Genomic DNA, 26,954 nt, shown 5'->3' with positions numbered 1-26,954 from the left:
CTGAGCCCAGTGGCACCCTGTGGAGCTTCCGCTAACGCCGATACCCTGCCCCCAGTGTGCCAAGCACCTTTCCTCTGTGATGTCTCCAGTCCCCGCAACGCCACTTGACCAGGAGGTCAGAGCTATGATTATCTGCATCTCCCAGAGGCAGCAACTAATACTCAGAGAGGTGAAGTGATGAAGGTCACACACACACAGCCAGAATTCCAACTCAGGACTGAAGGTGAAATTTCAGGGCTCTTTCCAGTACACTGTGCTGGCTCCCTATTTCTGGATTTTTTGTTTTTTGCAATCCAGGTTATCCCATCAGATTGAAAGCCAAAGTAAAGTATATGCTCACACAGTCTCACACACACACACACACACACACACACACACCCCTCACATATTCACAGGGTACTCTCAATACATACACTATAAACACACTCCTACCAGGACCCTGGCAGGCACAGTCTTGTCCTTCACGGCACACATAGGCACACGTCACCCCTGTGCTGCCTGTCACATACGCATCTCCTCTGTCCCCTCCTCAGACAGGACCCACCCCCCAAAGCCATAGGACCCAAGAGAGGGAGGAGAACTGAGGTCCCCAGGGCTTAGGGAAAAGTCTGAAAATGTTTCTTCCCAGTGTGGAAACTCTTCCCAGGAGTAAACCTTCCACTAGATTACTGTTAAATGTGTTTAAGCAGGCTGGAGTCATTTCATCTAGAAGTGGGGCCTGTGAAAACCACCTCACAGTCTAATTAAATTTTTCAAACTTTTGGACCATGACCCACGGTAGGAAATAGAAATGTATACATATATAAATAAAACAAAAGTTTTACAAAATAGTGTTTACTCCTATTCATGTGCAATGCATCCTTATAATATTTTCTTTCCTTTCTTTCTTTCTTCCTTCCTTCCTTCCTTCCTTCCTTCCTTCCTTCCTTTCTTTCTTCCAGTTGGGACTTATTAAGTTGATTTCATAATCCGCAAATGTGTGGCATCCCGTTAGTCTAAGTAATTGACACATACCCATCATGAAATGACAGTCATGAAAGATCCTGATGTGTGATACCAAAGCAGAGAGGGCAGAATTGCTCAGCCCATCCAGGGCATGGTCCTTGGGGCAGGCCCTGGGCAGGTCTATGCCTGAGAGAGAAGGACACACCCAGCTAGCAGAGGGGTGACACTGAGCACTAGGATTTCCCCAAACTCCCAGCCCGTTGGCCCTAACTCAGTACTGACCGAGATGCCCCTCAGCAGAGCTGGCTCCCCAAGTAGACTTTTCTCCAGATGGAGGTACTGACCAGTGCCTGAAGCTGATGCCCCACTCAACACAAGGAGCAAGCATGTAAATCAGGCCTGCCTGACAGTGAGTCTCAGACATGTGTTCACATACTAGACAAACTCTGACTGAGCACTAATCTGGGAACAAGGAACACCGAATGAGAAGACATGGTCCCTGCCTAGAAAGCTTATATCTGGTAAAGAAGACCAACCTGGAAACAGACCTTTGTGAGAAAAATGTACTGACAATGTAACAATGAATGCAGAACTTTGATTACACAGGGATTACACAGGCTCTCAGAAGAGCCCCTGAGCCAGCTTAGGTCAGCGCATCCAGAAGGGCTTCTTAGAGGCGGTAACTATGAACTGAGTCATCCAGGACCTGCCATTCCCTCTGAGGCACAGTGTTCTTTCTTATCTCAGATCTTTAGCACACAAGTTCCCTTTACCTAGAACGTTCTCACATCCATCTTTTACCCCTGGGACCCTTCACTTGGCTAACTCCAATTCATTCATCAGTTCTCCACTTAAATGTCACTTCCTCCAGGAAGTCTTCCCTGATCATCATCCTTCCTAACGAAGAAGGTAGGTTTCCATCACGTGCTCTTCTAACATTTGGCGTTTCTCCTCTGAAGCACTCAGTTGTACTTGAAATGATTCATTTGATCTGAGGTCTACTGTAAGTTCTGTGAGGACAGAGACCACATCTGTGTTGTCGTCCACGAGGCCACCACCAAGCCTTGTGCCAGGAAGCGTACAAGTACGCACTTAATACCTAATGAGTGAGTGACTGAATCAGTCACTGGCCAGGGGCATCCAGGAGTGGGTGGGTGAGAGAGGACCGTGGGGCCTGCAGCTCCTTCCAGGTGTAGACTCTCTAACTCTCACACGGAGAGCCCAGGCCAGTACAACCTCCAGAGCCTAGTGGAAACTTCTAGATGGGCAGGGTAGGGAAGGCCTCACCTGGACTGAGAAAGTCTGCCCCTCGGGTTCATGGCGCCCCGCCAGGGTATAGCTGCCCTTCCCAGAGAGGTAGTAGTACAGGCCATCAAATGTCTCCACATGGTGCTGTCCCCATGCCCGGCAGATGCTGTCCCGCTCAGGGCCGGCATTGTACACTGTGCCAGAGAAGAGAGAACCTGTCCGTACAGTTGCAGTGGGCACCAAGCTACAGGCCGGTGGGTTCCAGAGCTGGCAGAGAACCCCCACACACACCCCAGCCCAGGACCCCCAAGCCTCAGGCCCTCAAGCTCTCCCTGTACCCGGGGCCAATCCCAGGGGTGGGATGGAGCCCAGACCCACCCATCTGGCAGCGTGGCCCAGTGGCATTGAAGCGTCTGCAGTCACAGAAGGCTGGGTACACACACTCGCCCCCGTTGAAGCAGGAGAACAAGTCTGCATGGGAGACACAGAAGGCACCTCCCCATTGACCCGAGATTGGCAAAACCCAGTGATACAGCACCTCCCTCGTGCCAGGGCACCAGACCCAGCACTCCCAGAGCTGCCCAGAACTCAGATCCCACCACAGGTAGCCCCAACATTCCTTAGTAGCTAGCTCTGATGGGGGCACAAGTAGGATGCCTCAAATCTGGCTGGCTGTCTCCCTCCCTGACAGACAGGGGGTGTGGGGTCTCAGAGTACCTGTCCTCAGCATGCATCAGGTGGCCCCCAGACTGGCTCCACCTGGCCTTCAGCTCCCTGTGCTAAAAGTTCCTGGCTACCAGACAAGGCAGGCAGACTGAGAGTATGGAGTATGTGGAGTGCCCAGAGATGGTACTTGAAGTACCATTTTCCTCCCTTTCCTTATGCCTAGGGGAAGAGGCCTAAGCATGAACCAGGGAAGGGGGAGATGCCTCACATTTGGAATACAGTAGACAGAAAGGCCACAGAGGAAAAGAAAACAAAGTAGAGCAGAGTGTGGTGAAGGAAGGAGCCATGATGCAAGACAAAGGGCCACAGACACAGGGCAGGGTAAAGGTAGAGGCCACAGACACAGGGCAGGGTGAGGGGAGAGGCCGCAGAAACAGGGTGAAGTGGGAGGGGTAAATAACCACTAAACAAGGAAACACAATCTCACTAGCATCAGATAGTGTGAGAGAGAAAAGCCACAGGGCCATGGTCGTAAGAACAGGACACTGCAGAGGAAGCTCTCCTCAGCCAGGAAGGAGAAAGCAAAATGGAGTTGGAGACCGGGGCTGGAAAAGGTGGAAAGACACCCCTTTCTGGGGAAAAAAGGTCACAAGAGGCCTGAAGAAAGCCTGCCCTGCCCTCACAGGTTTCCTTGCGGGCCAGGGCCTTCCCATGGGCTGCAGGGAGAGGGCCACTTACAAGATGGTGCACATTTGGCCCGATGGAGCCGTCTTTCCCAAGAGGACATGGCCAAGGAGTCCAGGACTTCAGCCCCCTTTTCAAAACAGAAGGAAGAGAACTCGGTCAAGGGTTGATGTCAGGGAGGGACCTCCTAGGGGTCATGCCCCTTCCTGTCCATCACCTGGAGGAGGAGGCGCCCTGTCCCTCAGTGCCCCCAACCAGTCCACCTCTGTAGGCCCACTTCTGAGAGGTCTGGAACACAGAACTCTCAGGCCTGCCCTAGAGGAGTGAAGGCTGGTTTTTACCCTCCAAGGTGGCATCTCGGTGGCCCGAACACAGTTCCTCCGCTCCATGCTCCAATATCCCCCAGCCTCCACTCCTTTCTTCTCTCCCTCCCAGCCCAACACAAAACCCCCTTGTCTGGAGAACAAATACTCACCACAGAAACCACATGAGGCAGACCGAGGAAACAAAGGCAGCCCCTCTCCCCAGGTCAGGGGAACATCTCACCCCGTCCTCCACTCCAACCTTCCACATAGGTCACCACCCACCACCCTCAGAACTCAGCTCCAAGCAAGGATTTTCCCTGATACCGTAAATCTGGGGAGGCCACAAGCAAAGAGAGCCGAGAAATCCTATCTTCCAGACCAGAAATCCCAACACGTGGTCTCTCAAGATATAAACCATCTAAAATTCGAACTGTCCCAAACATCAGATGTATTCAGTCACCACACGGCTAGCTGACTTGGACACCTGACTTCCTGGACCCTAGTGTGAGGTGTCTCATGTCACCTGGGTCTGGGGTCCTGGGTGCAGCAGGCTCCTCACCTCTCAGAGCCCTGGCTTCCCCATTTGTAGAGCTTCCCAGATCTCATGTTCTTGTTCCCGGGGCCAACCAGGCACCAACCACACTGTGGGTATTTCTCACATGTCTTCCTCCCTCGTTGTCATCTCTGCATCCTCAAACAGAATCCCCAGCCTCCGGCCAAGGACTCAGACAGAACCCTTGGTCCCTGGAGCCCAAGCTCAGTTCTTTGCTCCTCCTTGGCAGGCCCAGTCTCTCTACCTCATCCCTGGGCACTCCCTCCCTCCCTTTTCACCATCTTGCTGACCCCTGGAAGATTACCAGCCCCTCCCTGGCCAGATTTCAGTGTTCTTGGCCCACATTGGACCCTGGTTCCCAGGTCCTCCCTGGCTCTCCTTACCCTCCAGACCCAGCCAGAGCCCCAGGAGTCAGGCTTCCCACCGTGGTCGTAATCAATCTCACAGGGCCTCGGAGACCATGGGAAAAACGATCACCATCAGCATCCCATAGGCCCTGAAGAGCTCTTAATGAAGCCTGGTCTTTGTGTCTTTCCACTCCTAGCCCCCTCCTCAGATGTGGCTCCTGAGATCAGTGTTAATGAAGGTAAGATAGCCAGTGCTTGCAGTGCAAGGCCATTTTCTGGAAAACATTTTAAATCTTGCCCAAATGATTCGTCTTCAGTATAGATCAGAAGTTCTTAATCATTTTGATGCCAAGGACCCTTTTGACAACCTAGTGAAGCCTATCAACCCATTCTGAGAATAATGTCTATAAATGCATAAAATAAAACAGAAGATTACAAACATACCGATTATACTGCAATACAGTTACAAAAATATTTTATAAAAATGATTAATAATATTTGTGCTTGTTTATTAATACATTAAATAGCAAGATAGCAGCAGGTCTTAACATTGCCAGAGTTTGGAAGTAGTGAGTTCACATGAGACCTGGAAATATCAACAACTGTAAGGTGATATGAAAATATATGTGATTTCTACTGGTGACAGTCACAGACACTGCTATTGCTGCATTGTGGTTTGTAGCCTATAGTAATAATTAAAGGGGATGCTAAATTTCAGTTAAATTGAGGATCCTGTGAATAACAATGTGAGTTTTTTTCCCCATCCTGGTCTATACCCTCAATTCTCTGGAGAATGGCTGAGTTCTACAGGAATGTGGCAGTACTGAAGTAAAGGTTGGCTGACTGCTAGTCTGGGACCTCCACCCTTACCGATGAGGTTATTCCAGGCAAAAGCCCTCGAAGGATCCCCAGGTTCACTTTCTAGCTAATGACCTCATTCTCCCACTCCCACTGAGTAGCTTTAAAGGAAGGTCATTCCAACCCCTTATTTGCTCTAAGGAATAATGTGAGAAACCTACTGGACTTGGCTGATCCAGAAGCTTCCCAGAGGAAAACGGAGGGAGGCTTACCCTGGAATCTGTTAAGGAAGGAAGCTGGCCAGCGGAATGAGGTACTTGGGTAAGGATAATTTTCCCCACTAAAACACAGGGATTCCTGGAGTTCTGGGGGGCATTGATGTTGTGGGGAAACAGGCTGGCTCCACCAGGAGACCCTGTTTCACCTGCTTTTGGGGGCCCCGGCAGGTCATCCTTGATTTCATCTTATATAAAAAGAGTAACAACATTGTCTTTCAATTCAAACTGCATCTGGCCGTGATTCTAAAACTTGGGGCCTGGAAAAGTGGGCAGACAGAAATAAAAAGCCTAGATAATCCACACCTTACAGAATAAGCATGCCATCCTCCTGCCTTGGGGGTCTTCATTCATTCCTATTTCCAAAAGACAGGTATTTGGGGCACATTGTTTTCTATTATAAACAATACTCCCCAACCTGCTGGCCAAGGAGCCACAAAGAGCTGATCCCGAAGGCCAAGGTGCATGAGCTGAGGTTCAAGATCCTCTGTGGGACCTGGCTATGGGTGGGCTGGATTTGTAACATGTCTGTAGTTGGAGAAAAGACACATGCAGGACAGGATTGAAAAGAGAACCTGAGGGCGCCTGGGTGGCGCAGTCGGTTAAGCGTCCGACTTCAGCCAGGTCACGATCTCGCGGTCCGTGAGTTCGAGCCCCGTGTCAGGCTCTGGGCTGATGGCTCAGAGCCTGGAGCCTGTTTCCGATTCTGTGTCTCCCTCTCTCTCTGCCCCTCCCCCGTTCATGCTCTGTCTCTCTCTGTCCCCAAAATAAATAAAACGTTGAAAAAAACAAAAAAATTAAAAAAAAAAGAAAAGAGAACCTGAGTCACCTGATCCAGAGACCAAAAAAAATTGGCAAAGGGGGAAAACAAACTACCACCTCTCCTGAAAGCATGGAGGACCCCAGGAGGGTGGGCAACAGATTATGGTGCAGACTCAGAGGATAATAGTTTGGGGCTCCCTTTCCCAACCAACCCTTCCTCACAAACCCCACCAAGTGGCCCAATTTTCGTCTCTCCTCTCTAGGTATCCTTGCTGGAGCATGGCTCAAGATATGGAGTGGGGCCTCTTACAGGGCTTTGTACTTTCCCAGACCAGGCAGGGAGGAGAGAACTCAACTCACCTAAACTTTCACCTTCTTGCTGTCACCCCAGGACGGGGGAGAGTTCAGCTATGTCCTGATTGCATCTTAGTGCCCTCCTCCGCAAACAAAACAAAACAAGACCAAAACCAAACTGAGCTGACTACAGGGTCCCAAGAGATTAGGAAAGTGGGAATAGAGCCGTCTCGTAAATTTGCACACTTCAGACGTATACTAGGAACACTGTTTGTTTCCTTCCAAATAACTGCAGAGACAACCTTCCTGCAGCCTACAGAGCTCCCTGCCAGCCCCAGTCCCAGAGAGAAATAAGCCCCTGCCCAGTGAAGAGCCCTTCCCCAGGCCTCCTCTTACCTGGCCTCCTATCACTGTGGTAGCATCCTCTATGGCAAGGGTCACCTCCTGAGAGCTGTGGCTAGATGAGAAGCAAGTCTAACATGGGCGAGGGGATGGTAATGGGCCATACATCCCCACCACCTCCAAGCCTCCCCCCTACCCTCTGTGCTAAAACCCTGGGGTCATCCATACTAGAAACAAAGATGGGAGCCGCGGATGCAACAGCCGCAGGCTTGCCCTTACTCACCTGGGATCCCGGTCAGGCTCGGGCTGCAGCACTGGATTGCCCTGGGCTGTGGGTGCTGTAGGGGCTGCGGCTGGGAAGGGGGATTGCTTTCCACTCAAGCCAGGCCTCTCTTTGTTGGGTCTCTCACCACCTATCCTCTCACCTGCTAGGAAGCCTCTTCTGCATCTCCCCATTCTCTCTCCCTACAGACTTCAATCCTTTCTCCTTCTCTCTGGCGACCTCTCTTACAAGGGTCTCCTCCCTCTTTCCTCCTACTCTCTGTGCCCCAGTTCTCTCTAGCTCCCCACCTGGGGTCTCTTCCATCCTACCTAACTTGGGACCCATTCCCCTGGCTGTCGCCGGCCTCTTTTTCCTTCCGCGCCCCCTCCGACCCTCTCCTTGGCCGTGGCCCTGCCCTCCCTTCAAACCTCTTTTTCCTCCCTCTCTGAAACCTGCCCAGGCCGGTTTTCCTAAAGGTTCCCCCCGGCCCTTGGCCTCCCCTAGCCCACACCCTTTCTCACCGAGAGCCTGCACCCTCAGGGACGGGCCCGTCGGCTCACCCCAGGGCAGCGAGACGCAGGCGAGTAGCAGGCAGAGCGCGGGCGCGGGGGCGCGCGGGGCCGGGGCCCCCATAGGGGCGCAAGGGGACTGGGAAGCCTGAACGCAGGATCCGGAGCTCGAGTGTCTGTCCCGGCGAACGCAGGGTCACATCTCCACTCGGCGACCGCAGTCCCTCTCACTCTCTGGTCTGAAGGTTCCCCTGGCCCCTCCTCCCAGGCGCTGGGCTCCTCCCGGAGCTAGAGTGACAGGACTGCCCCGCTCATTACCATAATTTAGGCGCCAGATCTCAGCCCAGCCTTTGCCCCACCTGACCTGTGGCTGCCCCTCCCCAGGGGAGGCTGGATTCAGATCACTAAGCCTTAAGTCCCCCGGTGGGGCAAGGAGATAGCAAGTGCAGCCCCCAACATCCCTTACCCTTCAAAGATCCCCAACTCAGAAACCTGGGTTTTGGAAAGCCCTTCCACCAGACACCCAAGATGCTTGTGTGAGTCTGGTCTTCCACTCTCCTTTTACAGAAGCCCTGGGACATGCCGCTCGGTGGTCCGTTGTCAGTATCAGAATCAAACCTGCAGAATCCTAGCCTATGCTCCCACCACTCCCCATTACAACTTCCTGGCTCCCCAAGTCCCTACTCTACCTGTTCTGAGCACCTCTAGGGAATGAATCATGACTTAGTCCTCTGTATGTCCAGCACTAGTTCAGGCCCCAGCTCAGAAAATGTTGATTGAATGACAGAAGTGCCTCACACTCCCATATTATTGATCCCATCAAGGCCAGACTTTTTTTAACAACAACATACAAAAACAAACAAATAAAAACACTTTAATTTTGAACAAGATATACTCCCTCTAAAAGGAATTGTTTAACGTTGGAAATGTGGACTTGGCAGCCTTGGGAACCTGTGTATCACTCCCTTGGCTAACTAAGTGTTGGAACACAAACCAGATGCAAGTCTTGCAGAAATTATGATGATAATGGTGGTGGTGGACTCAGTATATAAACTTGGGATGCATTCATTTATTCATCCATTGAACAAATTTGTTGAGCATCTATTTCTTACCCCACCTTGTTCTGGGAATATAGTGGGAAATAAAGCACACATCCCCACAGAGAGTATTTGGAGCTGTAGGCATAGATGAGAAGAGGAGGGAATCAAAGATGGAGCCTTAAGGAACCCTGGTTAGGGAATGGGTGAAGACAAAACTTGAAAAGGAACATTCACAGGAGAGGAGAGACAGGACTTAGTGCTGTCCTCAAAACCAAAAGATAAAGCATTTAAAGAAGGAGAGAGTCTGTGGGAGTGGTGGTCATGGAAAACGACTGAGGTGGCCAGTGGACTGCATTCCCCTTATAAGGACATTTGCCACTTTGCCTGGATTCTATGAAATAACAGCCATATGACTTAGTTAACAGATGTAGAAAATCAACAAAGTAAGTTAGAGGAGAATGTATTTTATGTGTCTTTCCTGGACCTTTGAAAATCCCACAAGTCTTCACCTTTTATCTCTGCCTTAACTAGTTAATACTAAGGTGAGAACATGGATAATATTTCAAGCTTCTTCTCCAGGAAGGATTTATATCCTAAAGTAGGCAATAATTTAGCTCAAATAAAAACAAGGCTGTTGGCAAAGCTTCAGCCATTGGGGATAAGATGAAAAGGAGGGGGGTCTTTAGGTGTCCCTCAAGTTATGATTATAAGTGGTTCAGTATTTTGGGTTGCTGTCCATCTCCCTGTTCCCTGCTCCCTGACATGGTGCACACAGACCAGGCTCCCACCATGGGTTAAATCCAGAAACAAGCTCCAAGATTAAAGGTCCCACTCGCTCTCATTCACACCTATTTTTATCACCTCTTTCCTAATCCACTCTTTCCTCTCAGTTTGTCCCAGGCTTGGTTCATCATTGTCTTTGCACCCCAGCCCTAGACCTAGGAGTTGAGCGAACTTTGGCTGAATAAATCAAATGAATCAGATGGGGTCTGGGCCCTGGGTAAAGGTCAGCAGTAAATCAAATCAGGATGTCACTGCCAGGCCCGTCCATGCCTCAGTGAGTGTGTGTGTGTGTGTGTGTGTGTGTGTGTGTGTGTGTGTGTGTGTTTGGAGTGAGGTTGAGCTAGGGATGTGGGATGGAAAGTTGGTTCGGGAGGGGCACTGCCACCCACCGGTTCAGGCCTCTGTGAGCCTCATAAGACCCAGACTGAAGGGATTCACAGATAAAAGATTTCTTCCTAATGGGAATAAGCCCATGGAGGAGGCCTTATAGAATTACTCTGGAGGTGAGATGCCTGGCAGTGGGTGAAAGCCTCAGGAGTGCACGAATGTGCCTCTATTTGCGCATCCATTGATTATCCCTACCCACTGATGTGAGTCTCAGGACCTCCACAAAAAAGTAGTCTGACCCCCCCAAAAAAGTCTCAAGCCTCCCCAGGCCTCCTGAGATCCTCTCCCTCAATTGCTTGTGTTTGGGGGAGCACAAGGTCTCACTGGCAGTGAGTGACAGGGTTGAGATTCTGTCTAACTCCAGTTCTGCCTAACTCCAGATAATAAACAACAAAACAACGCACATTCGTTGAAGACTCACTAACTATCACGGTCTATTTAAACTCCCTACACCCGTGTAGATTTCATCGAACCCTCCAAGGGGAGGGCCAGCATCGAGTTCAATCACCTCCGTCACCACAACGTACACACAGTCGGGGACATTTGCTCCGGAGGGCGTCGGTGGGAGGCGACGAGCTTCCGGACAGGTGTTCTGGACGGCCCAGCGGCCCCGCGGCCCCGCCCAGGCCCCGCCCCTCCGCGCCCAGGCCACGGCCCCACCGCTCCCAGGGCTGCCGGATCTCGTTGCGGCTCCTGCCGGCTTGGGGCCGCCAGGCATCCGAAGTAGCGACTTGTGTGGCGAAGCTGCGATCTGGACCAGCCATGGACCGGAAGGTGGCTCGAGAGTTCCGGCACAAGGTCAGAGCTTTTTAGGGGCCCCTAAAGCGTCCAGGACTCCGGAGTCCTGGACAGGGTGAGTGGGGGATTGTCAGACCGAGTGCCACCCCTCCCTTTTCCAGCCCGGACTTAGAGCTGTGGATGCAGTCGTTTGATTTCCAGCTGGGATCCCCAGTGAAATAAGGGAGGGGACACTAGGACTCCAGGTGTGGGAACCCATAAACCGATCTCCAGAAAGTGCCCTTTCTCCTTCTGCTCTCCAAGGGTGGGAACTTCTCTGGGGTTGGAATTCCTTCCAGCCTTGGCCTGAGGACAGGATGCTTCTCTGACATGCCCCATAGTCAGTCCCCCAGCTCCTAGTGCCCCAAGCTCAGGGCTGTTGGAGCATATGGAGAGGGTATGGGACAGTGTCTGAGAGGTGAGAATTGGTGGGAAGGAAAACTGGTCATCTCTCTCTGTCCTTTGACCTCAAAACATGAGTTAGAAGCACTTTAGGGAGCCTTTCCCCACTTCAGGGTGCCTTTCCCCACTTCAGGGCATATCTTAGGGCCTGAGAAGCAAGCCCCTGGCACTGACAAGGGGGCAGTGAGAGGAAGGGAGGAGGTACGGAGAGTCAGCCAGACTCTTCAGACGGAGCTATATCTCCCCTGGTGTGTCCCAGTAAGGGACATCAAGGATGATTCAGGATTCTCAGGCCCTCACAGAAAGGGGCTGGATTTCGCCCAGGGCATTTCCAGAACTGTTTCCAGAGCTGTGTGGGAGTTGCTGAGGTCCTGAGACCAGAGAGGACCATTGGAGGTAACCCAGCAGACCTCCCCACCAAGACTCAGGATGCTTCAGAGCCCAAGGGTGAAGCCAGGGGTATCTGGAGCCACCCACAGGCTTTGCCTGAGGGACAGGTGACTCTGTGCCCTGAGGCCATCACAGAGCCCGATGGGGCAGTGTCTTTAGACCAAGCCAAACCTCTTCCCAGGCCTGAGGGAGGAGAGCTCAGGTAGGCAAAGTCAGGGTGCTTAACCCCTCTCTCCTCACAGAGAGGCCCAGGGAGCCAGAGGAGCCAGCCAATGTAGAGGCCACAAGAGCTAAGGGCCAGGGGGAGTCATTCAGTTAATAAATGTATTTGGAGTACCCACTCAGTGCCAGACCTCATCTGTGCCCTCACATTGCTGGCTGCACAAGCGGGAGGCAGACCCTACGTTAATAATTACCCACGACTGGGTGCTGAGTGTTGGGATCAAGGTTTGGTGGGAGTACGAAGGAGGAAGCTCACACTGGCAGAAGTCTCCTAAAAAAGAGGGCTTGGGTATTCTAAGGATGAGAGATAGCTGGAAATTCAGCAGGAGTTTGGGGCTGGCAACTAGCAAGGGGAGCATGAAACTGTTCACCAGTGCATCCTGTTGTGCAGAGACGTGAGGGGAGAAATTTCAGCCGCAGGGGACATTTGGTGAGTGTGGATTTCAGGCAACCCACTTCAAAGGAGCACAGCCTCTCATCCCCACCGCAAGGCTCAGGCTTGAATTTCAGTTTCCTGTCCCTGAGCAGAAAGTAATGTCAGGTCCTCTTTTGCCTCTTCCCTGTGGGTACTATCTTTGCCTCTCTTTCAAGAATTACCTATGGAGTCCCTGGTGTCTGACTTGCCCTGGAGTTAGCCCCTGTTTCTCTTCACCAGGGCCTGCAGGTTCCAAAGGACTTCGGGTCTTCGTGTTTCCATTGCCCTGCTCTTCCTCATCACAAGAGTCATTACCTATTTATGCCCCTGTGTGTGCAGGCGGGGCCGGCGCCATGTGGGCAAGGCCTAGGCTGGACTTTGTGCCCTGCAGCCTCCAAGACAGCAGGAGCCTTCCCCTCCCAGGTTGAGATCATCTAGGAACTAGGGAGAGAGGACAAAGCAGCAGAGGATACAGATGGGGGTGCACAGCCATACTGGCTGAAATTTACAGCTTCTGTTGATTGTTTTCTAGGTGTCCCTTCCTTAGTGCTGTAGTGCAATTTTACCCCTTGGGAATGGTTTGTAATGGAAATCTTTATCTGTTGGGAGTAGCACTAAAAGTGGTATATTGTCATGGAAAGTGCTGTGTGGCCTTGAGCAAGTTATTAACCTCTCTGTGCTTCAGTTCTTTGATTTGTTAAATGAAGATAACAATAATATTTGCCTACTAAGGTTCATGTGAGTGTTGGGTGAGATCTACACGGGTGTAGGGAGTTTAAATAGACTGTGATATTTAGTGAGTCCTCAACAAATGTCCATTGTTGTTGTCTATTATATGAAGTTGGGCAGAACTGGGGTCAAATCTCAACCCTGTCACTCACCGCCAGTGAGACCTTGGGCAAGCCATTTAATCTCACTGAGTTCTAGTTTCCTCGGCTATGAGATGAGGTTCACAGTGCTTACCCCACTGGACAGTTAGGATTAAATAGGAATTCAAGCACTGGCTACTCTGGACCTGTGGTAACCATTTGGTCCATGGCCACCTGCAGATACCTGCAGAGCATCCTGTTGGATGAGCCAGCAGGCTCCAGGCTATTGAGTAGAGTCCCTTTCTCTGGGCTTGTGCAGTTTCCCAAGGACATCAGCAGTACTTGCATGCCCTTCCCAGTCACCACCTTGGGCCGGGATACCAAGGAGAGGGAAGGGGAGCATCAGAGACCAAGTAAGCCTCGTCCCCGGAGAACCAGATTGTGAAAAGAAGGCTGTCCTTCTGCTCACTGTGCCTGCATGTTGGAGGAGCTTGGTTACTCATTTGCTCAAAAAGTTTTTATTGCCTGTTCAGTAATCATTCATTTATGGATATCTGTAGTGTACCCTGCTGAGGCCAGGCCCCTGGGGGCAGGAGGAAGGGGATCAATAAGAAGGTCAGAAAGGCCCCCTGCCTTCCAAAGTTTTACTAATCATTCATGCAGTAAACATTGACTGAGCTCCTAATATATGCCCAACATTACTCTAACCATTGAATAATAAAACAAAGTCCCTGGCTCCTTAGTACACTCTAGTGGGGAAGACAGACAGTTAACAAGTAAACCAATACAAGTATCATACAATGCAAAGTAGTGATACATGTCATGGAAAAAATAAACTAGGATGAGAGGACAGAGAGCAACCAGTTGGTTGTCAGGAAGGCCTCTCTGAAAAGGTGATATTTGAACAGACATCTAAAAAGAAGGGAGGAAAGGAGCCATTCCAAGGAGTGAAAGAACTTGGAAGAATATTCCAAGAGGAGGGAACAGTAAAATACAAAGGCCCTGAAGCCTTTAGGAACAGCAGGGAGGGTGGTGTTTCTGAGAGGAATTACAGATTAAAGAGTAATGGGTGATGAATTAGAGTGGGGTGGGGGCCTGCAGACCAGGGTCAGGACTTCGGGTTTTGTTCTCAGAGTGATGAGAAGCCAGCAGGGGAGTGACACGACTGCCTTGCACCTTACACGAGGGATTGTTCTGAGTGCTGGTAGAGAGCAGACTGAAGGGGCCAGGCGTGGAAGGGGGACCCCAGTCAGGAGGCTCCTACAGCAGCCCAGGCCAGAGGTGGGGGCTTGGACTAGCATGAGGAGCAGTCAGACCCCGGACATGAGAAAAGGTAGACCCAGTGGGTTCTGGTGATGGGTGGCTGTGGGTGTGGAGAGGGAGGCATCAAAGGGGAGTCTACATTTTGGGAGGAGCAGGTTGGTGGGGACAAGATGGGAGGTGGTGGAAACCAAGAGTTCCATTTTGAACGTTGTAAGTTTGAGATGCCTGTTCAAGCATTAAGTAGAGAGGTGACAAAGAAGGCCAGGAGCTGTGGGAGTCTGAAGATGGGGGGAGAGGTCTGTGCTGGAGATAAGCTGCAGTGAGTCCTTGAGGAATAAATGGTAGCTCAACCTCTGAAACTGACGAGGTGACGTAGGGACGCAGTGAAGAGGAGAAGAAGACCCAGGACTGCACCAGGGCACCCCAACCTTTGGAGGAGAGGAAGAGAGGAAGGAACAGCAAGTGAGGTAGGAGAAGCAGGGGAAGAGGGCATGATCAGGTGTGCCAAGCACTGGGTCAAATGCCACCAACTAGGGGCGCCTGGGTGGTGCAGTGAGTTAAGCATTCAGCTCTTGATCTCGGCTCAGGCCGTGATCTCATGGTTCATGAGTTTGAGCCTCTCACTGGACTCTGCACTGGTGGTGGGGGAGCCTGCTTGGGATTCTGTCTCTTCTTCTCTCTGCCCCTCCCCTGCTTGTTCTCTCTCTCTCTGTTTCTCTCAAAAGAAATAAATAAACTCTAAAAAATTTAAAAATGAAAACAAATGCCACCAACTAGCCAGCAAGACACAGGTGTCTTGAAAGGATGAAGAATAATAAAACAAGAACCAAATATACCCAGTACTACCCAGGGGTAGTGCTCTGAAGGCCTGGGGAGAAGTGTGGCTGGATCCATTCATTCCAGCAACATTTATGGAGTGCCCACGGCCTGTTAGCTGCTGAGAATATAGAATCTGTGTTCATTTACTTAGTTCTGGTCAAGAAACACTTTGCACTTACTATTTGCCAGGTCCCGTGCCAGGCATTAACTCAATGAATAATAATAAAAAAAAATGATTAGGGTCTCAAAGAAGGATGACATCATATGAAATAGGTACTTTTATCCCCATTTTATGAGGAAACTGAAGCCCAGAGAAGTGCAGAGTCAGCTGGGGAAGGGGCTTGTTGGCCTCACCCTGCCACACTCCTCCCAGCCCCGTGTCTGGGCCACACACAGATTAGTGGGGAGACAGGAGAGTAAAGAGAGAATGTACAACACAGCTTGGTGAGTGCCGTGGCAGGGGTGGGAACTAAGTGGTGTCACGTGTGCAGAATGACAGCACAGGACTTGTGGGGGAGCATGAGGAGAGGTTTGACCAAGGAGAGCTGATGTTTGAGGCATCTTAAAGGTGGAGGAAGAGCTCACAGAGAGAAAATGCTGCTGGTACTACCACTGCTAAGAGCCAGTGTTTCACACCGGCCAGAGTTGAGGCAAGAAGCGTGTGGCTTATCCCAACGGTTTCCCAAATGGGAGACTAAAGAGAGCTTTACGAAGGATGGGCAGCGACGCATGAACCCACAAAGTGTGGTGACAGGGCCTGGGAGCAGCAGCAGAAACCCAGGTGCTCCTGAAGGGGCAAAGGAAGGGGAGAGCCATGGCTACAGGCAGAAGCTCAGAGCTGCTTGTAAGGTGATATAGCAGAGAGTGTGAGCGGGGGAGTCAGAACCCCATTTTCTCTCTCCTCGGGCTCTCACACCAGCTGGATGTCAGAGGGCAGGGAGCCCAGGCAAAGCATCCTGGGACACAGGGCAGTATGGAGAAGGCTGCAGAGTGGGTCTGGAGACAGAAAGGAAGAGACTCAGCACATGTTTCAGAGTCCTCAAGATTTTGGAGCCCTGGGCACTGTTCTAAATACTTTGTGTATATTCACTTATTTAGTCCCCACAGCAGCCTGAGAAGGGCAGATGTTCGTTGAGTGGAACAACATGCATTATTTAATTTGCTCTTGCTCTCTTTCTCGGTCTTTGGCAGGGTGCACACGTGGAGTTGTATTTGCATGAGCTGAATGTTGTTTGCTTTCCCTGTGCAGCTCTCCTGAAGGACCAGTCCATATGGAGGAATGCTGGGAGATGAGGCTGGAAAGGGCCCATGGCTAAACGCAGAATTTGCCTCAAGGGCCCTAGACAGGGGGCCTGAGCCCCCCTTCCCCCTACCATACAGACAGATAGCAAAGAGTTAGTTGAGGATCAGCCAGAGAATGCTGATGCAGGATGCAGGAGACCAGAGATAGGTGGGCCGGGAAGGAGGGATTGATGTGATAAAGTATTGTAGATGCTGGGCTCCTTTGGGGTTTCTGTGCCCATGTCAAGAGAGATCCAAGAAAAGGAAAAGATTTTTAAATCTAATTAGAAAAAGACGCAGTGTCTTGCACACAGTAGGTGCTCAGTAAATGTCTGTTAGACAAATGCATACAAAAAGTTGTATCTGGTAAGTGGATACTATGTGGTGGTCAGAAACAAAGCAAAGGTTTTAGAGCCAGCCGGCATACGTTGGAGTCTCAGCTCTGCTCCTTCTTGGAGCCTATATTTTCTCATCTCTCAAAGGGGGATGATAGTATCCATGCATGTCAGAGGTTTGTTGGGAGGTTAAGAGAATTTACGTAAAGTTCCTAGGCATGGTTGGCAGTCAGTAAGCAGAGTATGGCCTGAATGAGAGAACAAGGAGCAGTCCAAGGGCCGAATTCAAGGAGCCCCTGCTCCAGGGCACTTTGTGCCAATGTCCTAATACCCTGCGCTCAGTGGAAAGCACCTGGCATGCAGTAGATCCTCGACAGCACTGTGCCATGCAGAGGTGTGCAGTGCCCAGAGGTGTCTACTGAATGATGAATGCACTCCAGTTGCTCTGGTCTAGTGCCTTCCTTCTATCCTCTTGGTCAGCCCTGGGCCACCGCCTTCCCATCACTCCTCAGCACACATCTGCCACAGCCTCCTGGTTCTATCCCTCTTAGCTCAGTTCCAGCTCATCACAAAAGAGTAGGTCACAAACTGGTGCAAGATGGACTGTCCTGCCTCCTCCCACCTGAACCCTGCCTTCATTTAAGGGGAATCCAAGCCTCCTCTTGTAGAGTCTTTCCTGACCATGCACAGTTCAGAGCCTCCTGACCCGCCTCCCAGCTGGAAGCTGTTCTTGCCCTCTTATTCAGTCTTGGGCTAAAGAGAGAGTCAAGGATACAGTGTGTAGAGATTCACGCTGAACTGTTCCAGGGAGTGGAATCTGGGGCTTCTACCCACCAGTTCCCCTGGGATTGAGGTGCTAATGAAACAGCTCCTGACCCTGACCTTGGAGTCCCAGCCATTGACGTCAGCAAAGTTGAAATGATGTAACTTGACTCTCCTCCTGGAGGGGGAGGGGAGGGGAGGGACTGAAGGGATGTGGAGAGGTGAAGGAGTAGCCAGGAGGCTGACTAGTGGACAGACGGCAGGGCTAGCCCAGCCTAGGCCAGGACAGGACAAGGCAAAGTTGCCCCTGGCATTGGTGACAGAGAAGAACGGTAGGGTCCTTCCAGCGGGTAGGATGTGCTATCTGAGCGAGTGGCCCAAATCCTTTCTGAAAGCAGTTATCCGGCACTACAGTCACCATCAGGTAAGACACTGGGCTTCTTCCAGACCAGGGATCTGACACTGGCATTGCCACTCTGGACTCTGGTGACATAGCCATGGGGTGAGCGGTAACACTGCTGTCATGGGAGTGCATCACGGTCACGCGGAGGTTCATGTGTGTGCATATGAGTGTGTGTACCTGCCTGGGGATGAGGTTCAGCCTGGCCACATCTGGATGTGCAGAGGTACTCCTGTGGCCACTTTGGGGTGATCTGCATGCATCTGATGTGTTACGGTCAGAGGGCCAGCCTGGCCCCTGGCTGCCCTCCTCTCACAGCCCCAGCCCCGTGGAGGTGCTGAGGAGGCCCTTGGCAGTGGCCTCCCCCTCCCCGGGGTCTGCTATGGGAGTGCTGGGCCTGGGGTTATAATTTTGCCCTTGGGTTTTCTAGGTGGATTTTCTGATTGAAAATGATGCAGAGAAGGACTATCTGTATGATGTGCTGCGGATGTATCACCAGTAAGTGTGCTGGGTCCAGCTCCCATGACCACCCCGGGGTACCTCTGTCTCTAGAGAGCCCTGGGATGGCTTGTTCTGAGAAAGGAGGACCTCCCCCTCCCATCCTTGGGACAGATGCTCAGTGCTCCTGGGAATCAAATGGACACACCATTCACTTGCCTTAGCAAATGTTTACACAAATACTCTGTGCATGGCTCTATGCTAGGAGCTGAGAGCACGTGAGTGAACAAGACAGACCAGTCGCTGCCCTCAGTTTGCTCACAATCCAATGGATGAGGCTATCAAGTAGCCAGAAAGGTTCAACAGAATGTAAGTGCTGAGATAGAACAAGAAATGCCAGCTGCCCCCAGCTACACATCAGATGTCACTTGTTTATTCATCCAGCATACATTTGTAAGCTCCTACCACTTGCTGGGTACCAGGCAGAATCTGGAAATGAAAAAGATCTAGTTTCTTTCTTTAAGTAACTCGTGACTCAGTGGGGGGAGTATACAGACACTACAACCACAGAGAACTCCAATATAAGTCACAGCAGAATAACTGCTAAGGTGAAGTGAAAGCAGGGTGAGGAAAGGAGCTTTTGCTTCTAATCATGGCAGGGAGGACCGGGACGGCTTGAGCTAGGTTTTGAAGGGTAAGAAGGATTTTGATAGGTGGAAATATCAGAGAAGGACATTCCAGGACAAGGGATCAATATGAGCACAGGTGCAGAGACATGAAAGCACAGGGAAGTGACAGGTAATCTGGGGGAGTAGAACCCAGGGCACACAGAGGCCATGAACAGCCACAAGCCTGGAGTAGCTCCACGGAGACAGGCCGTGGAGGCCCTGAGTCCTTCAAGGAAAATGGATGATGTCCTCTGGGCAGTGGGGAGCCATTGAAGGGTTTTGAGAAGGAGAGTGACTTACATTTAGGAAACATTAGGTGAGAGTGAGCAGGTCGGCTGACAGCTAGAGAGGAGCAGGCCAGAGATGCTGAGGATCTGAACGGTGTGAAGAGGAGTCATGTGAGAGATACCGTGAGGGCAGACTTTATAGAGCTTAGCTGCAGATCAGAAGTGGGGTATGAGAAGGGTCACCAGCATCTCGCGCGAAGCTTCCTGGCTGAGAAGATCCTGGGCTTCAGAATTAGGCAGAGCTGAGTCTGAATCCTGGCTTAGAGTTCATCTGTGAGGATGGGTTAATGATCCCTACCTCACCCCTGTCCTTGTGACATTTAACGTGAAAGAACAAAGCTCTTCTGAGGCAGCTGGCCCAGAGTTAGGGACTCTGGGATTTTCAGGAGCGTTCTCCCCATTTCCAAGGCTTGGACCCAATGAGTGGGGACCCTCTGGGAATCCTTGGATGTCACCCAGGCCATGGGTGAGGCTCCAGGCATCCCCCGTGTCTCCACAGAACCATGGATGTGGTCGTGCTTGTGGGAGACCTGAAGCTGGTCATCAATGAGCCTAGCCGCCTGCCGCTGTTTGACGCCATCAGGCCCCTGATCCCACTGAAGCACCAGGTGGAATACGACCAGCTGACCCCCCGGCGTTCCAGGTATGGAGGGAGCTGCCAGGCCAGAGGCAGGGGTGGTAAGGGTCACGTGGGATGGACAGGGTCACTCGCTAGTGGATGGGGCAGCGCCGAGCCATCACTGACCTCTCCTATGGCAGGAAGCTGAAGGAGGTGCGTCTGGACCGTCTGCACCCTGAAGGCCTCGGCCTCAGTGTTCGTGGGGGCCTCGAGTTCGGCTGTGGACTCTTCATCTCCCACCTCATCAAAGGGGGTCAGGCTGACAGTGTCGGCCTCCAGGTGAGTGAGCAGAGTCCAGGGGAATGGAGGGTCAGGGCCTCAGGCTTCCTGTCTCCCCTCTGAACATGGTCGCCTCACCTTTCTGAGACTTTAGGGGAGGAAAGTCTTCTTTGGACTGACACATCCTGACAGATTTTCCTCAGGCCCATAGACATCAGGCTGCAGGCAATTGCCGGTTTTCTTCGGTCAAGCTGGGAACCTGGATACTGCCCTTCACCACCCACCCCACTTCCCAAAGGAAGAGCATAGTTATGTCCTAACACCTGAAGCTTCAGATGTGTAACCTTTTACTGGAAGGGTAAAGGAAATCCCAGTGTAGTACGGTGCTTAAGAGCATAGACCCTAGAAAGCCAGACTGTCCTGGCTTTGCTATTCATTGGCAATGGAAATATGATGAAATTACTTAACCCCATGTCTCAGTTTTGTTATCTGTAAAATGGGGATAATAATAATACTCCCTACCTCATCAGGGTGTCATGATACAAACAGTCACAGCCGGTAAGTGTCAGAGTCAGGATTTGAAACCAGGTCTTGTGTCTGCCAAGCCCAGGGATCTCTCTTCGGCACCCCAGGTGCCTCTCCCTTGGGGTCCCACACCTCAGTGATCTCAGTGTCCGAGCAGAGATGGGCCGACCTCCAGGTCTCACTCCTGCTGGAGCACAGAGCTGTGTTTTGTGTGTCCGCATCGAAGAGGCCCTCCCACTGCCTCCCAAAGCTGCCAGCATGTTTGTTATCAGGCTGCCAAGACAGGGGCTTCAGGGGTCTCCAAGACTTATGGTACAAGGCCCCATGGAGAGGGAGGTGGAAAGTGGGAGCTGACAGACATTGCTTTGTTCTAAATCCCTGTCTCACGGCTCGCCAGTGGCAGCTGAAATTTCAGCCACTTCATTACTCCGCTCCTGTGGGGCACATTTTCCAGCCCAGAAACACAGCCAGAGAAAAAACATAATGAGCTCCTCTCTTGGCATCGACTGAGGCCCTCTTTTTTTCCAGGGTGAGCTTTCCTCTTAGGACAAGCATTTCTCAACGATGCTTCCATGACTGGGGACATCAGGGCATTTTAATGAAACTTAGAGTTTTACCTTCCCACCTGTTTCTCAGGCTTATGAATTATCTTCTCTTTCTTGGGCTGACGGGCTCATCTGTCCTTTGTGCTGCTGTCCCTCAGATCGTCATTTCATTGTGGGCCTTGCACAAAGGGCCTTTTGCAGGGCTCCACGCTGGAGCGGGAGAGAGAGGAAAGCTGATATCGCAGCCTGTGTGGGAATCATTCTGACTGGGGTCCTAAGCAGGTTCCCTTTTGGAACAAGAGAGGGAGCCTCACTCAGAGGAGCTTGGGGAAAACGTCCACATCCATTCACCTGTCTGGGGTTCATGTTTCTGGGAAGATCTCATGCCTGAGATCTGAGGACAGGAGAAGATTCTGGAAGGCAAGGGAGGGGCATGTCCAGACTGGCTGGACTGAAGGCCCTGCTGATTTGACCTGTGAGGCTGGTCCCCAGGTGGGGAACTTGGACCCATTAATGGGACTCAGCCCTGGGACTCCCATCTCTCCATTCTTGTCCACCTATTGGACATATTTTAATTAATTTATTTTTTAAGTTTACTTATTTATTTTGAGACAGAGAGAGAGAGCAAGCAGGGGAGGGGCAGAGAGAGAGAGGGAGAGAGAGAATCCCAAGCAGGCTCCATGCTGTCAGCACAGAGCCCGATGCAGGGCTTGAACTCACAAACTGTGAGATCATGACCTTAGCTGAAACCAAGAGTCAATGCTTAACCAGTTGAGCCACGCAGGAGCCCCATATTTTAGATCTTTCTTCAAATGTATCCTGTCTGAACCTATGTCCTCTGCCCTGCACAGGGCAGCCTCTGCTACACAACATTCTGTATAATCCAGGGCTAGAGAATGATTCTGTGTGCCTTAGTTGTCCCAGCTGTAAAATGGACAGAGTAATCTCTGCCTTTCCTATGGGACTTGAGATCATTTGTGACAGGTGGCAAGAATCCAGAGAGGACAGGATGCAGGGAACTGCAGTCAGGCTTGGCCAGGTGCCCTTCCTCCCTGCTTCCAAATGCCCAAGAGACAATGCTTGTGTCTGTGTGGGAAACCTGACTTCAAATCCCAGGAACACTTTTTACCCACCAGCTGACCTTGAGCGAATCCCTTTATTTCTCTGAGCTTCAGTTTCCTCATCTGATTAACAGAAACACAGAGCCATTATAAAAATGACTGGTGCAAAGAACTAGACCAGCTGCTCTCTTCACATGAGATGTCCCCAGAAATCTAGAGAGTTCTTTAGCGAGCCTCTCCCTGTGACACCTTTTCAAGCCCCTTGCCACTCTTATCAGGCCCCTGTGAACATTGGGGTCTGTGTTGAGATGTCGAAGGGAAGCATTCAGGTGGCAATATTGAGAAGCGACTCTGTAATGATGTTGTAGAGGGTGGAAGTTGGCCTAGCGAACCCCTCACAGGCTGTGGGCCTGCCCAGCTCCCAGACCCCACAGAGTCAACTGTGTCTCCCACATGTACCAACAAGTCCCCAAAGGGACAGCACATGTGGTGTGAGTTAAGCTGTCAGCTGACTTGTGCTGGCCTCAGGCTAGAAAGGGGCATCCAGGACCCAGTCCGTGTTTTGCAGCTAATGGCTGTGTGACCTTAGACAAAACATCACCTCCCTGGGCCTTGATTTCATGTGATGTCTAAGGGTCCTTCCAGCCCCACAGTTATTTTTTTTTTTTAAACGTTTATTTATTTTTGAGAGGGAGAGACAGGGGATGAGCAGAGAGAGGGAGATATAGAATCTGAAGCAGGCTCCAGGCTCTGAGCTGTCAGCACAGAGCCTGACAACAGGGCTTTGAACCCACGAACCATGAGATCATGGCCTGAGCCAAAGTTGGGCGTTTAACCGACTAAGTCACCGAGGTGCCTCCAGCCCCGCAGTTGTTAAGTGAAGAGCTTCAGGACTGACCCCCAGAGCCAGAGTGCTTAGAGGGGCCCACAGCAGTGGTCTAGCAGGGGATGAGCTCACCACAGATCTGTATCCAAAGGCTGTCCCTGCAGGCCTGTGAGCCCCTGTCTCTCCCAATCAAATGAGGCCCAAAGTCCTGCGAACAGGGCAAGAATATTTAGGGCTCAGGCCCAACTAATGGTAACAATTGTGACCATTGATTGATTACTGTCCAGTGTGCCAGGTGCTGGCTGGCTTTACATGGACCTGCTTACTTAATTCTCACAGCTGCCTGGGCATCTCCCCATTTTACAGATGAGAAGAACTAAGGTTCAGAAAGTTCAAGAGACTTGCCCAAGGTCCTGTTTCCTCTTCCGAGGACAATGTTCACGGGCATTCCGAATGGTCTAGCGTTTGACATACCATCGTAGGCTGTCCTACAAAACAGCCTCTGATGAAACTAAGCTGTCCCGAACCTCTGGCAATAGAATCATTTACCTTTAGACCAAGAAGGTTGGGAAGGCACCAGACTCCACATGTGACATGTGCCCAGGCCAGCTTCAAGGAGCTCGTGCTGTGACGCCTACAGTTCTTCCGAGGTTGCCTGAAGTGGAAAAACATGTCAGCAGGGCCTATGGTGGTTCCGTGTGTGCTAAGTGTGTTCATGACAGGATCAAGCGTGCTTTCCTTATTAAAGAGGAGAAAATCGTCGTGAAAGTGTTGAAAGCGCAAACATAGAGTCAGAAAGCTAAATAAAAAAATGAAGATTTTCTTTGAGTAATAAAAATATTTAAAAAGAGAGAGAGAGGGAGACTTACCCAAGGTTGTGCAGCTAATAAGAATAGAAGAATGGGGGTTGGGGGGCACCTGGGTGGCTCAGTGGATTAAGTATCCCACTATTGATCTCAGCTCAGGTCTTGATCTCAGGGTCGTGAGTTCAAGCCCTGAATCGGGGTCCGCACTGGGCATGAAGCCTACTTAAAAAAATAATAATAATGATAATGGAAGCAGAAAAAAAACAAAATGGAAGCAGGAGTTTGAATCCGGGACATCTGATGCCAAAGCCTTGTGTTTATTCACTCTTCTTTGCTTACTCCAAGTGGGAATTCAGAGGTCAGGGCTGTGGCAGAGTTAAAATGCCCATTAAGCTTCCATAGAGTAGAAAGAAAGATATTGTGTGTGTGTGTCAGTGATGTGAACTTGGGTCAGGAATCATGGAAGTTCCCCACCCCAACTCCGTTATGGTGTTATAGTGATTAACAAAGACAGGAGAACCTACTCTGTGGGCGGGGTGGGACAAAGGCCAAGGAAGAACTGCCTGAATCTAGGTGAAGGTTGCCCTTTGCACGCGTTATAGAACCTGATGGTGACCCAGTGGCGAAAAGGGACCCATAGAACCTGATGGTGACCCAGTGGCGAAAAGGGACCCTGGAGGGAGGATATAGGGTCCTGAGTTCTGGTCCCAGCTCTGCTACCCATTCTCTGTGCCTCTCACACCCGCTCCATGTAGGTTCCCCCATCTGTAAAATGCATCAGAAAGACTGCTTAGAAATGTCACTATCCTGGGACCCCTCAAGCTGATGGAGAGTGGGTTGGTTATAACAAGGTACTAGGGTACATACCGAGGTTTCTTCTGAGAGAAGGCACGTCATCGTCCCCTTTCCCGGAGAGCAGGCCCAGAGCATCTAGTGGCAAGCCTGCCCAGCTGCCTTCTCAACCTGGTGCTCATTCCCTCTGTCTGCGGCCAAGGTAGGGGATGAGATCGTCCGGATCAATGGATATTCCATCTCCTCCTGCACCCATGAGGAAGTCATCAACCTCATCCGCACCAAGAAGACCGTGTCCATCAAAGTGAGACGTGAGTGAGGCCAGACGACCAGGGGTACTGATGGAGGGGTGGGGTGGGATGGGGTAGGCGGTGGGATCCCTAGCTCCTGGGGCACCGTCCTAACCCCTATGCCATTCTCCCACAGACATCGGCCTGATTCCCGTGAAGAGGTGAGCAGGACCTTCCTCTGCAGACAGACTCTTCCCTGTGGGCTCAGTCAGGATCCTGGGATTGGCATTGGGGTCTGGCTTCCACCAAACCAGTACTGCTCCTGGGCCAGCAGTGGCTGGAGGCTCCAGATGGGCAGATCTGGATTTGGAGCCTGGTTCCTCAAACATCTCTCTCTAATGACTGCCCTTTTACATCCCCGTCCTACTAGCTCTCCTGATGAACCCCTCAAATGGCAGTATGTGGATCAGTTTGTGTCAGAATCTGAGGTAAGGGCCAGGACCACCTATGATGGGGTCTGGAGAGGGTTGTCTTCAAGGAGGGGCAGCAGGTCCCAAAGGGAGGGCTTGCCCCAGAGATGTGCCTTCAGGGGCTTTAGACAGGCTCCCAAGACATCCAGAGACATCCAGAACGTCCCTGAGGCCCCCAGGGCATCCAGCCAGGCCCAGCTGGGGCAGACATACCCCCTAGGAACATAATGGCAAGCTGTCTTATATGAAGACATCAGTACTTGCTCTAAAAGACTTTATGAAATCAAGAGACCACTTGCACACATGTGGACACCCAGTGACCCTTATCCCGTCCTTCCTCCAGGGTGGGCGGAGCAGCCTGGGCTTCCCCGGCAGTCGGGAAAACAAGGAGAAGAAGGTCTTCATCAGTCTGGTAGGATCCCGGGGCCTTGGCTGCAGGTGGGTGTCAGTCATGCCCTGGGGCTCTCTCATGGCCAGTAGACCCCAGGAGACCCCTAACACTTCTCCCCTTTCTCACTGCTGCTTCTGAGGAGATGACACTTCTCAGTGTCTGATTTCCTCTCTGGGCTTCACAACAGCCCTATACAGCCAGAGGGACAGCTCTGACAGGCCCATTTTATAGATGAGGAAACTGAGGCCCACAGGCAGAGCCATGTTCCGTTGGTGGGCTCTTGAGTCACTGCAAAAGGGGCCCGTCTAGCTGGCCATCTCTGTTATAGTTCCCTTGTCATTTATTACCTTGTGGGGTTCCTTAAGTGGCAGCCAGGGAATTGCAAACAGGCATCAGGCCACCTGAGGTGGTCTTATTACACACACAGGTGCTACACTTATAGATCTAGGTTCCAGCCCCTGCTCTCCACCTGTGAGCTCTAGAACCTTGGACTGGTCACTTAACCAGTCTGAGCCTAGTTTCCCCCTCTATAAACTGGGAATGATGATCCCCCATACCAGCTGTTGTGAGCAAGAATGAGATGTAGAGATAAAGTACCAGCTTAGTGCCTAGTAGGTAGTAAGCAGTTGGTAAACATTAGCTATTATTATTTAACTTTTTCATATTGTTTCTACTCATTCACATTTATTCAGTGCTTTTCTGCCAAGCATAGGTGCTAAAAAGTCCCTCCTTCCCAACCACTAAATACTTACAGTGTAGAGTTGCAAGGGCCCTAATGAAGCTCCTTTCTGCATCAGAGATGGCAAATAGGTCTCCCGTCCTGTGCTATTTTTCATCAATTAGTGGTGGCTGCCTGGAGTCCTATAGCTGACCCCGTTTTGAGTCCCCCCAAATTTAACTACTAATAACCTACTGTTGACTGGAAGCCTTACCGATAACATAAACAGTTGCTTAGCCCATAGTTTGTGTTGTATATACTATATACTGTATTATTACGACAAA

General features: G+C 51.2%; 2 protein-coding genes and 1 pseudogene across 7 annotated transcripts in view; 2 read left to right on the top strand and 1 right to left on the bottom strand.

Moving 5' to 3' along the window:
• The window catches only part of OTOG (otogelin), a 91,390-nt gene extending 83,157 nt beyond the window's left edge, over positions 1-8,233 (bottom strand). For 3 of the 6 annotated variants that reach the window (XM_047824173.1, XM_047824174.1, XM_047824178.1), the window contains exons 1-6: positions 8,003-8,233; positions 7,503-7,572; positions 7,274-7,334; positions 3,598-3,673; positions 2,572-2,664; positions 2,233-2,387 (exon numbers count right to left, since the gene is read on the bottom strand). In XM_047824173.1, the coding sequence (XP_047680129.1) occupies positions 2,233-2,387; positions 2,572-2,664; positions 3,598-3,673; positions 7,274-7,334; positions 7,503-7,572; positions 8,003-8,114 (567 nt within the window). In that variant the 5' untranslated portion in view covers positions 8,115-8,233. Of the gene's footprint in view, positions 1-1,014; positions 1,104-2,232; positions 2,388-2,571; positions 2,665-3,597; positions 3,674-7,273; positions 7,335-7,502; positions 7,573-8,002 lie in introns of those variants that run through there. The other 3 variants (XM_047824175.1, XM_047824176.1, XM_047824177.1) reach the window with 3 other exon arrangements.
• A 2,661-nt stretch (positions 8,234-10,894) lies between these two features.
• The window catches only part of USH1C (USH1 protein network component harmonin), a 47,235-nt gene continuing 31,175 nt past the window's right edge, over positions 10,895-26,954 (top strand). Inside the window, exons 1-8 of the mRNA XM_047878397.1 lie at positions 10,895-10,998; positions 18,506-18,573; positions 19,968-20,111; positions 20,228-20,366; positions 25,064-25,172; positions 25,288-25,312; positions 25,522-25,579; positions 25,905-25,999. Of these exons, the coding sequence (XP_047734353.1) occupies positions 10,963-10,998; positions 18,506-18,573; positions 19,968-20,111; positions 20,228-20,366; positions 25,064-25,172; positions 25,288-25,312; positions 25,522-25,579; positions 25,905-25,999 (674 nt within the window). The 5' untranslated portion in view covers positions 10,895-10,962. The remainder of the gene's footprint in view (positions 10,999-18,505; positions 18,574-19,967; positions 20,112-20,227; positions 20,367-25,063; positions 25,173-25,287; positions 25,313-25,521; positions 25,580-25,904; positions 26,000-26,954) is intronic.
• Positions 23,717-24,070, top strand: LOC125176641 (60S ribosomal protein L34-like; annotated as a pseudogene).

The sequence above is a fragment of the Prionailurus viverrinus genome, chromosome D1, assembly GCF_022837055.1.
Source record: "Prionailurus viverrinus isolate Anna chromosome D1, UM_Priviv_1.0, whole genome shotgun sequence".
In the NCBI taxonomy this organism is placed as follows: domain Eukaryota; kingdom Metazoa; phylum Chordata; class Mammalia; order Carnivora; family Felidae; genus Prionailurus; species Prionailurus viverrinus.
The sequence above is the reverse complement of the archived record's forward strand: the minus strand, read 5'-3'. Positions and strand labels throughout refer to the sequence as shown.